At 37.0% G+C, this 12,289-nt stretch overlaps 1 protein-coding gene across 7 annotated transcripts in view; it reads left to right on the top strand.

Moving 5' to 3' along the window:
- woc (without children) overlaps positions 1-10,551 on the top strand; it is an 88,422-nt gene extending 77,871 nt beyond the window's left edge. For all 7 annotated transcript variants that reach the window (XM_067081067.1, XM_067081068.1, XM_067081065.1 and 4 more), the window contains 4 exons: positions 4,955-5,094; positions 5,286-5,418; positions 7,623-7,716; positions 7,867-10,551. In XM_067081067.1, coding sequence (XP_066937168.1) covers positions 4,955-5,094; positions 5,286-5,418; positions 7,623-7,716; positions 7,867-8,038 — 539 coding nt within the window. In that variant the 3' untranslated portion in view covers positions 8,039-10,551. The remainder of the gene's footprint in view (positions 1-4,954; positions 5,095-5,285; positions 5,419-7,622; positions 7,717-7,866) is intronic.
- Positions 10,552-12,289: the final 1,738 nt, after the last annotated feature.

The following is a 12,289-nucleotide window of genomic DNA, read 5'->3' as shown; positions in this document are numbered from 1 at the left end:
CCTGTACGCTTGCAAGTCAAGCATTGGAGGATTAGGGATTTCGTTTCTGATCCTAGAGCCAAGAAAAGAAGGATCATTCCTTCTTCTTCGAGCCAGGACAGTCACATCCCAGCATCGGACCACAGACATTCGTCGTCATAGGGCTACGACTATTGCGGATGATTGTCTCCACCACTGTAGTCCCTGGTTGACATCGGCACATGGCCGTTGCTCTCCCACAGACATTCAGTATCGGAGGAAATCTGGTATAGGGAAGGATCGCAATTCTATGGTCGTGATTCTTCTGCAACGGGCCACGTAGGGGTATCATCGAAGGACGTGTGGACATCAATAAATGATATCTCTCGTCCACCGGCCACTAACCCGCAAGGACTATGCTTAAAAAGGAAGCTTGAAGTGCTCGTCCCAAGTTCTTCCTGTGAAGGTTCAGAGGAAGGACGACAAGGCTGCAATCAAGAAGTCTTGTGTACCAGATGCTCTGGCTAACGTCCATTCAGGTGGAGTTCCTGTTATTCATTAGGGACCGTGATTGGTCATTGTGCTCTCGCTTCAGGTCTCGGTCGCCCAGAGAACGCTTATGATTATTCTTCAGAGTTTCGGTTGCAACCGAAGACATCTGGGTTGAAACTCATTCTGCGATCGCTCTTACAGGGATAGAAGCCCTTTTGGGTCCAAAAAAAGGACTTGAAAGCCTCCTTTGAGTTGCCCTGCTCTGGCCATGCAGACTCAGTCCTTTGTCATGTGAAAATCTGATTTTGGGTTGGGATAACTCTGCGGTCGAACAGATTGTTCAAATTTCTCCCAGCTCCTCTTCCTCGTTGTAGAAGATATACCACTCCAGTGGTACCTCTTCTGGGTAGACAGGTTAACTCAGATGCTGTCAGGTTGAAGCTGGAATTGACTTTGGATCAGGTAAGGATGGAGTGTCCCTCCCTTACATGTCACGAAGCCGCTGCATTGGAGTCTACGGCTGCTTCTGTCTTCCAGATGGCCTATTGGCTTGACTTATGGTCAACAGCAGTGGGAAAAATTTCATCATCAGTTACTACAATAGACTCAGTCGATGATGCAGCTTATATCAGATTGCTACAGTCTGGTTCAAAGGCCATCTCATACCTGACACAGCTGAGTGCCAATGTATGGGCCAATATCCTGCCGATTAGAATAGATGCAGCCCTCGCAAAGATAGCTCAGTCTGTCGATGTTGATTCTTTATTGTCATTAAGGAATGGTGATATTTTGCAATTGCTGTTGCTTCTCCCTAAGGATAGACAGGAGTCAGCTATTGACAGATGGAGAACCGATACTAAAACTGCTTTGCGACCCAGTTTTGCAAGATAGGTTCAGCAACATCATCCCAAAAAGACAGTAAGGCCAACGCCTATAAATAATAGGCTCCTCAACCTGCTTCGTCGAGGAAGAAACCCCCTCAACAATGGCCCTTTCACAATTGTTCTCCAAGAGGGAGAGGCAATAGGGGCTGAGGCAGAGGTGGGAGACAGTAGAGTGGGTGCCCCTCTCACTTCTTACCACCATGTGGGGGGATCCTTGGCGAGCCATTTGGGTATGTGGCAGAGATTCGGGGCGGACCCGTGGGTAGTAGATGTTCTTCAGGTAGATATATACTCCCGTTCGACTTCACCTCTCCTCTCTCAGATCGCCCTCTCCTTCACCTGACCTAAGATCAAGGATCTCAAAAACACCTAGCCCTCCAGGAAGAAGTGAAGATGATGGAGAAAGGAGCGATAGAGCAAGTAAAGCGTCCTTCTCCAGGGTTCTACGGCTGAATCTTCCTGGTCCCCAAGGCCAATGGCGATTGGAGGACAGTTATAGATCTTTCAGTGTTGAACCTTTTCATCAGGAAGACGAGGTTTAGAATGGAAACTCCACGGACAGTCTTTGCAGCCGTTAGGGACGACAACTACATGCTGACCATAGGCTTGAAGGATGTATACTTCCAGATTCCTATTCGTCCTTCCTCCCCCAAGTTTATCGTTTCAGTCTTGGAGAGCTGGTGTTCCAGTTCAAGGTGCTGTGCTTCGGGTTGACAACAGCCCCTCAGGTGTTCACTAGAGTGTTCACACTGGTATCGACATGGGCTCATGCTCAGGGGATCAGACTTCTAAGATGCCTCGACGACTGGCTGGTCTTAGAGAGTTCCTGGGAAAAGTTGATTCAGGACAGGGGATGGCTTCTCCAATTTTGTCACAGCTTAGGCATTGTGGTAAATTTGAAAGTCAAATCTTACTCCCAGTCAAAGAATGCTATACTTGGGAATGGTCGTAGACACAGCAGCGTCAAGAGTCTTTCCGTCTGAACAGAGGATCGAGAAGTTCAGGACAATAGCACGTTCCTTTCTGTCCGAAAGGACACAACCAACTCGTCAGTGGCAGGTTATTCTAAGCTTGTTAACTTCTTTGGAGAAGCTGCTTCCACATGGCCATTTACATCTTCAGTCCCTACAGTGGAGACTAAAGGAATACTGGTCTCCAGAAAGAGATTCCCCTCACATGCACGTCCCTCTGTCGACAGAAGTGAGAAACGACCTGCTGTGGTGATTGGATGACAAAAATCTAGCAACGGGAGTTCCTCTTCATTCACCTCCTCCGGAACTGCTACAGGTGATCCTTGGGTTACGACGGAGATATGTTCCTAATGACACATCGTAACCTGATTTTCGATGTAAGTCGGAACACACTTAAATAAGCACAAACTTTAAAGTGCACAAACCACCCTTACTGGCTACAAACTCTTGACTTTCACTTCCTTCCCCCTGCCCCCTTTCCTTTTTAAGGCCTCAAACAACCTTTTAGTCTCTGCTTGAGTCAGCATAAAGCTCAGTGGAATATGCCGCTGATGCTTGTCCTCCAGCCAAAGATATGTGGTGCATAATTTTTATTGAAAAGTTGTTAAAACTAACAGAAGATATTAAACTTTGAAATATGTCATATTTGCATTCATGAGTTAACTCAAGAGTCATATATTACACTATTTTCACTGTATTTTTAAATTATGCAGTATTATAAAGAAGTGCTTTGGATGCTAGAAAGGTAAAAAAAAAAAAAAATTTTTTTAAAAAAAAAAGGTAAAAAAAAAAAAAAATTTTTTTAGAATAATGCAACATTCAAAATTTATTTTTTCCATGGTGGAAAAAAGTTATGGACTTGGAGAAGAATGTCGTGAGAGCAGCGTCTGACATTCAAAATTCATAAAGTAAACGAGGCACACCACCATCTATTGACAAAAATGCATACTGAACGTTTCCTATGGGGAGAGGAAATATAGAAAACGGAAGTTCATCAAAGAACAAGTAAATTCGGGAAGATAGAAATAAGTAGGAATATTTTACAAGCATGAATGAGTCTTCTAGTGATTGTAAGAAGAATACTTTATAGTTAATCATGAGAATACTCGAGATAGTCAGGGAAGGGGTTAAGGAAAAAAAAATACAAGAATTCAAGGAACCCAAGTGGCAAAAATACGAGCGGAATGTAAACAAAGCACCAGCTACAAGAATTCGAGGAACCCAAATGGCAAAAATATGAGCGGAATGTAAAGCACCAGCCTCAGTGCAGTGCTTGGTGACAACGTATTCGTCTGGCGGCTTAACAAACTAGTTCCTTCGCGAGGTTCATATTTACGACACAAACATCAAAGTCGAAACAAGTTATTTAGTCATTTATGGAGACTGTGTTGTTAACCACAAAACTTCATGGGTCAAGACCATTGTAACCTGAGGATGGCCTGTAATAATAATAATAATAATATCTTGTCTGCATTTTCTTGCAAACTAATATCCTGGTCTTACCTCCTACTGAAGAGATTCCTGGTCATCATCATTATTCAACATTTTTATGTAATTTTTTCCTCTTTATAGGGTGAGATATGATTTCCTTCCACTTCCTGCCTAAACTTAGATGTGGTCCAAGTTATCATCTATCCCCTTATTCTTTGATTTTCAGGGCCTCCCTACAGGTCTTCATTCTGCTATTTCATTTCATTGCTTTTTCTGACTGATTTTCATTCCGTGTCATCATAAGTCTAAATATCATGGTCTTTGAGATCTAAAATTATTTTCCAGCTGTTGAATACCACACCTCTCTTGCACATTCATTCATAGTAATGATCTTCCCAGCTGCATGTGGGAGTGGATTTTAACACACGTTAGTGACACTTTTTCAAAATTACCAACATTGTTATTGTCTCTGGCCATGCTTACACTGCTTTGAGTGGCACTGGCATTACATACACATCATAAGTGGATTAAATGGTGACGCAGTGATACTCACTTTGTCACCATTTGATCTTTGCTACATATGCTCTTTTATTTTTTGACAATCCTTTAAATCCTAATTCTCTCTCTGCCTGAAAAAATAAATTTCTTGCATACATTTTGCAAACCTGAGCACCTTTTGTGTCCCCATCTGTTGCATATAGTGTGCAGTATTGAATTCTTTCCCACAGGTGCCACATGTCCAGTTCAGTGACTTTTTCTTCCTTTGCAGTTGCCACAAGCTTTGTTTTGCTTACATTGAATAGGTCTTTAGTCTTGTGATAGTAAAACCCTCAAGAACTGCCTCTTCTACAGATAGCCTTCCTGCATTCTCTCTGAAAGTCATCTATTCATGGATTGCACAATTTCTGTTTTACTTCCATACTTGAAATGCTCTTTCTACTTCAGTTTTCCATGACTTATATTATTCCATGTTTTTAAAGGCAAGTATATTATTCCTTGTATAGTTTAGTACTGTTTTCCCCCCTTAGTTTTCTTATAGCTGGGTTATGCATCTTACTGTCTTTCGCATAAGAAATCTTGTATGTAATGGTGCTGTTTGGTAGCATTTTCAGTTATGTAGTTAAAGTGAGAATATTAGATAATTAAATTTAGATTGAAGTAATTTTTCCAAAGAATGCTTGTACAATTTGTTACATTTGGTGTTTTTGTATTTGGCAGGTGTATCACCAATGATTTCATTAGGAGTAACACGAATTACAGAAGCTATGTTATGGGAGTGCCGGCAGCTTGGAGCACACACACCTCAAGTTCTTTTGAATACATTATTTTATTTTAATACAAAAGTCTTCAGACTTAGGGTAAGTTGAGCTAATTTTGAAGTTGGTTTGGTTTTTTGAAGGGAAGTTTTACAGGTTTTTTTTTATCTCCTGTGATTTATATCATCTGACTTGTGTCACCAATAATGCCTGGTGTGTTGAAAATTGAAACAATGTAGCTATGTTTCTTTTTTGTGTTTTTAAACTTCTATATTCCTCAATCTTTTTCACAGACTGTCGAAGAACACTTAGCAATGTCATTTGTACAAATAGTCAAGCAGTGGAGAAGATCCAGTATGGGTCGTGATGGCTCTGGAACACGTACCACTCTACTGAAATATTACCCTAAAAAGTCGTCAGCTGATGGTTAGTATTTTAGAAGCTGAATTTAACTGTTGGATACTAGGAGGTTTTTAGGTAATCTTTGGGGAGAGAAAATACTTCAGAAATTTATATAATTTAGGGTTACAAAGTAGTTTAACATGACCACTGAGTAATATTTTTAAGTTTACCATATGGATTGCCAGAATGGTTTGTACATATCTCTAGGTGAAAATTAGAGCAAGTTAAGTTTTAGAAGTCGAGTGGAAATGGACCAGAGTATAGCCGGGAATCGCAGGAACACAGCAAAGACCCTTCAGCAATTGCTACAGTGTATAGTGCAAAGCGCACTGTAAGGACTACTTTGTAAGCAGTTTGGACAAAGCTAAATGTTTATAAATTATTAGCAGTGTGTAGATTTCCTAACAATCAAAGGTCAGAAGTGAATAGAAGGTTAATTTGCTCTGATTTTAGTAAGACATATATGTTCAGAAATAGAATACAACTACAGCATAAGAGAAAATTCACGTAAGCAAAGACAGACTCTATGTAAAGAAAAAACACCATACATCCTGGTGGTTGATGTGTATGCATCACAAACCAAAATCAGTATGAGGCATCTTGAAAGTTCTTGAATTCCAGATGGAAGCTAACTTTTAACCACAAATACTGGGTACCACTCATTGGATAGTTAATATGATTCAGACTAGTATAAAATAAGCAAGGAGTAAAAGGAAGGAAGGGTACTTACTCATCAGTTCACTGCATGCATAGCTAGTAAATTAACTATGAAAAACATATCAGGGCCAAAAGTAAGGTTAGCAGAGAAACCAGGGGTATTAACAAAAAATAATGTGTACTTACCAAGGACCAGATTTGAGATTTAGATAATATTGGTGAAATGGAAATTATATAGCCTGAAGAAAGGTAGTATATATTTGTGGAAGAGGCTATAGACTGCATTGGAAACACTTGAAGTAGTGAAATACAATCCTGAATGGTGGAATGCATAAACCGCCTCAAAGTTTAGACAGATTCTACACTTGAAAAACCCAAGATTTCCATAGAGGGCACTTTTTTCAGAAAAGGCACTAGTGGATAATAGGAAAAGTTGATAAAATTGGAATAAATGTTTACACATATAGACATGTTTAAATATGGTAAAATGAAGACAAACAGACACAAAAATGGAGAAACCCCCACCTAGCGTAGACAAATTCTACCCTTGAAAAAAGCCAAAATTTCCATACAAGGCACTCTTTCAGGGAAGGTACTAGTGAAGTAGCAAAGTTGATAAAATTAGAATGAACATGTACAAAAATGATAGTGTTTAATTATTGAAAATGAAGATGGGTAGACAGACAAAAAAGTGAAGCTCATTCTTACCGAGATATACTGTATTGGGTTTGTTGGGGCACGTGCTACGGTGGCCACCCAGCCAGCAGACGAGCTGTTGATTTGTGGTGCAGAATGGCCTCCATAACCCAAGCACTGGACTATATGGACGAAGTTTCATGCATTCTTTTGATTAGTGAATAGTATATCCAGGAATGATTTAACGTCTCAAAAGTCCATACTGTACTTTGTAGCATAACTATGGCAGACTTTATGCAGTCATAAATATGATAGCAAAGTGTACGAATTCTGTCATTAGCCAAAAGAGCATTGCACTGAATTATTTTCTTATCTTTGAATTGGTTACACTGACTGTATTTCCATTTGGATATTTGATAAAATTCTATGTGACCTGGTTCATGTATGTAGAAAATGCAAGTCAACACCAACTGTGTAATGTACATTAATTTAGATCTTTACATAAGAAAGAGTGTCAATTAAAAAATCAGTTCAGGAAATTGGCTTAATCTATTGGTTTTTAAAGAATTGCAATTTTTAGAATGAAATGTAAACTGGTATTAAAAATAAACCCCTTTGAGCTAATCCTAAGGGAAGCGGTGTACTTTAACACAGTGGTTTGGTCAAACTAGATGATGACGATGATAATAGTAATAAATTGCAATTATAAATTTTATCACAGTTGTTTGAATCTTTTATTAATAATTTCTGATATTAATTACTGCATGGTATTTGATACTTTGTCAGATACTAGAAAGGATAACCCTTTATGAATTGATTACAAACTCATTTGTGGTTATGGGTGGATATTACACTGTGTTACGTAAAAGAGAACAAAGCAGCACATATGAGAAAGCCTTAAGTTCCTGTTATTTCATTATGTTTCCCCATTACAGGTGATAAACCAAGGCCCAACTATGAAATGCATGAGAATCGAGATGACCCCCTGAGATGCCCCGTTAAACTTTACGAATTTTATTTATCAAAATGGTGAGTGTCTCTCTTCAACATTCTGAGCATATTTGTCTTGAATACTGCATCTCAGTAGCCATAGAATTTTGTCCTTTGATTCAGTGTTGGAGTAGAATGATTAATATATACAACAAACAAAATGATTTTCTCATTTTAACATTTTTCCAGCCCGGAAAGTGTACGTAATCAAAGAAACATCTACTATGTGTATCCCGAACGATCATGTGTCCCCGATTCTCCTGTGTGGTTTTCAACCCAAGCAGTGCATGCTTCCAGTATTGCAAAGATGCTGCATAGAGCACTGATGGTCCGAGAGGTGCAAGAAGCCTTTGCTGAGTAAAATGATACCTTGTGACATTCTGAATTTTCTATTGCTGATAGTGGGTGCTAATATTCTGATGACAGATAAAAAGAGAAAAAAATTAATTAATCAGTTTCCTTGGCTTTTGTGGGATATATATTTATATGAGTACATTTTTATAGAAAAAATATATTGAATAGCAATGTTGTATGGCTGGTTTTTTATTTTTTTTACTTTTAGTGTTGAAAGTAATTTTTTATCAGGCAATATCGTAATACTGTATTAGCTGTGTGAAAAATATTGTAGAAAAAATCCAAGTTTGTCAACTTGAAGAAAGAAGTGAGGCAGTAAAGCAAATTTCTATTGATTTCTGGTCTTGTTCTAGTTGTTCATACATTGCACACTATGCAAATGTAAAATTTTTCTTATGTGCATAATTTTGCAGGATTTCATTCTATGGAGTTTGTTCTCTCATTTTACATATGTTTCTCTCTGGTCTTTTACTGAATCAGAAAAGTTTGATTTTTTATGGTATTAGTCTCCATGCTATGACACTGCCTGTGGCCTGGTAGTTGTAAAAATTAGTTATGTAATAGCAGTTTGGTTTATCCAGAGAAGGTATTTTATCAAAGTATCTTTACATAATTTGTAAGCCCGTGGTCCTCAAAAGTAAACTTGACAGTTTCTGAGATATTTAGATGGAGGTTTTTCTGTGCTGAACTGAATCTTTTATTTATTTGTCATCTGGTTTGTTATGGTTTCTGTTTTCCATAGAGGGTACTGTCTTCAGTATTTCTTGTGCCATGCACTCAATGCAGCATTACAGGTTCTTTACAATGTTAATTTGGCTACTAGCTTCAAGGTTTTATGCATTGTACCTATTACCTGTTCCCAGTGCTCTCTTCTCATCATGCTGTCCAGGATGTAACTCCAATTTGAACCTATTATTTAAGAACAGATCTGGTATAGCCTCATCACTGGTCCCATAATTCTCTACATATACAAGTACTATCTTTGAAAAATGTGTCCTTCACTGATATTAATAGTTTCTGTCAGTAGACAGGCACCATCTTTCAAAAAATTTCCTTTATTTCAGCCTCTTTTCCTAAAATTATTTCTCCTTTTGCATCCAATGTAGAATATTTATGGCATTTAGTCACTGTATGGTAGTATAATTTGTAACTCGGTCTTTGTGCTTAAGTTCCTCTTGATATACATTTTTAAAATAAAATTGTAATATTTTATATACAGAGAAAAGGATTAAAATTGCAATAATTTGCAAGTAACTTAATACATATAACTCCAAAGAATTTCTATACAAGTGACACCTCAACTTAGCAGATTGCAGTGATTGAAGGACACGCCCAAGTCCAATGAAATGTTAAAAATATTTTGTATGTATTGGAGGAATACAGTAAGTACAATAGGATTATTATTGGACAATAAACTGAGGCTTTCTTGTTTGTGACTGTTAGGGTGGAGGGTGATTGAATCAACAAACACACTCATGTTGAATGATGCTTTCCTGTCTGTGCCTGTGAGGGTAGATAGTGAATTAACACACACACAATCAATGCTTTCCTCATAGAGCACCTTGTTAGGAAACAATTCTCACTCACTGTGGGCCCTCCCCATCTCTCTCTCTCTCTCACACATTTCAGCATTTTTATTGGTATTACTTAATGAAGTACTGGAGTGTACTGTACTTAATACAATACATTTATTTAGTGTTGCACATGTTTTGGCATGTGTACATATGTAAAGGTTTGTATGCATCATGTTAGGATAAACTATATGCTTAGAATGTGTTTGATTTCATGTTCTCTCTCTCTCTGTCTGATAGTTACTGTGAAGAAACAATGTTTGTTTTATTTTTATTGAGGGATTTTATGACAGGTACAGATACATAAGCATATATTGTTAGAAACAATTAATTTTCCAAATGCATCTCTGAATTCCAATAAGTAATTCAGTACTTTAAATTGAATAATTAAAAATACCAGTGAAGATAAGCTACTAGATACTTCATATGGAATTGCACTAGACTATAAGCTATGAGAGTTAGCTTCAGGTTAGCGTATTGCGTGGGCCTTTGTTACTTAGTGAAAGTGGCAGACCCCTGAGCTGTTCGTTAAGTTGAGGTGACACTGTAGTTGCCATTAAAAGCAGTACTTTTAAAACAGATATATGTTGCCTGGGAAGTTTAATTTACATCCATGTTTTCAAAGTTGTATTAACAGTTTTACAATGGTACTGGAGTTTGGACACACTCATTTTAGCAACTTTGTTTAATTGTGTCACTGGCAGCTTCCCATTTCTGTATTGTTATTTCATATGCAGCAAGAGAAGTAGCAAAGTCATGTATAGGTATCAAAACTAATTTACTCGTCTGGTAAGAATTAGGGGGACATCTTCAGGCACCCTTAATTAGATTGCGTGTTTTTATACAGCTTTTAAAAGGGCATATTTATTGGTATCCATGATTTTGAAACCAAGGGTTTGTATAAAATGAAGTATGAAAAATTTGGTGATATCAGTACAGTGATTCTGCTGTAATCATTTAACTGGTTATTAACACTAAAAAACATTATAGAATAATGCAAGGTCTATTTTGGGCATGGGAATTTGTAAGACTGAAAATATGAAAGCTTTTCAAATTTTGCTTGTTGATCTGTGTCATTTTGTAGGGTTTTAAATTTTAAAGGGGGAAGAATTCCTTTTTGGTGTATTCAGATTTTTATTTTTTATTTACAAATTATACTATCATATAGAGAAGTAATATTTCCATATGGTAAAGGAAATTTGTTACCCCCAGGCCCACAGTATGCTCCATGTGAATGAAATATATGCCCTGTGGTCATAGTTTTTGTAAAATATTCATTGCAACCTTTTCTGTCAGTCTAGTTTGGTCAAGTTTTTGCCTATAAATGCATGGAGTGCAAACAACCAATTATAATTCACAGTACATTAAAAAGTTAACTCTTTTTTTTTTTTCGTTTTTTTTAGCAAAAGACATTGTAGTGAAGAAGAGGATTGGATATTGGTGACAAAAAGTAGGTGAGACTTTGAAAACTACATAGTTCCTAAAGAAGTAAAGTTTAGGATTTTCATAGGTCTTCTGTTTTGATGCACTTGTTTATGAATTATACTTAATTTTAATATGATACCTCACCCACACGTTCTTTCTCTCTCTCAGTTTGTCTTATATTTATGTTTTTTACATTTTTTGTATAGTTAGACAGAGATCATGGGTAAAAGATAAGTAAAAGTAAATGAAGTAACATTCAGAAAATTTGTCTCATAAAAATTTCTGTTACTATCATGCTTGGTTACTTGTAGTTACAGTGACACTAAACCATTCTGAATTGACCGTTGTAGTTATAAGTATGAGGAAGTTAGGCAATAATTTGTGTTTATGGATTATTTGATGTCATGTGATCCACTTTATTATATAAAATTACTGATGATTAGGTGATACAGAATTGATTACTCTAAATTAATTTCAAGTTCATCTTTAAACTAGAGTAATATGCCAAACAGTTCAAAATCTTTTTATTTGAGTATGCACTGGCAGTTCCAAGCAACACAGTTGACCTACCACCTCGGTAGGTCTCCACATGTACTTTTTTGCTTTTTCAACTTTTTATTCAAACTACTAGGAATTTGAACTAATTAACCAAAAAAGTGTAGTTCATGTCATTTTAGGTGTTATCCTGCAGAATAACAGTTGAGTTCAGTGCAATGCCTTCTAGATTGTTAACATTCCTTTCCAAAGGAATTAGATTTGTGACTTGGGTTATATTAGTAATGTAACATATGTAACATTCAGTAAAAGAACTTTCTTTTTTAGAGATGTGCATCCCAACTTTCGGTTGATGCAGCACATAAGAGAATGATGAGAATTAATCTGTGGTGCCATTCAACTTTCTTAATACTGTGTGATAAAACTTCTGAATAAGGGAAAAATGTGAAAGTTCCAGTCATAGAGTATTGTTGTTCAGTGTATTATTGGTGTTATAAGAGGTCATCAAATCAATTCAGCTAATATGGGAAAGGATAGACATATATAGTATCAGTTTTTGAGGACATGCATTTAGAAATTAAAAAAATCTTCTCATGATGAAAGATAACCAAGGTCAAACAAAGTTTTGTTTTTATCTCCTAATCTTTCAGAGAATGTTTATACACACCAATGTCATTCTTTTACAAGGGAGTACATTCTTTTTGGGATCTTTGGAATCAGTATTGAATTTTATCCATGATGTTTATTTTTATGGAGGTTGTTCTTTT

Source organism: Macrobrachium rosenbergii, chromosome 36 (assembly GCF_040412425.1).
Source record: "Macrobrachium rosenbergii isolate ZJJX-2024 chromosome 36, ASM4041242v1, whole genome shotgun sequence".
Lineage (NCBI taxonomy): Eukaryota > Metazoa > Arthropoda > Malacostraca > Decapoda > Palaemonidae > Macrobrachium > Macrobrachium rosenbergii.
The sequence above is the reverse complement of the archived record's forward strand: the minus strand, read 5'-3'. Positions and strand labels throughout refer to the sequence as shown.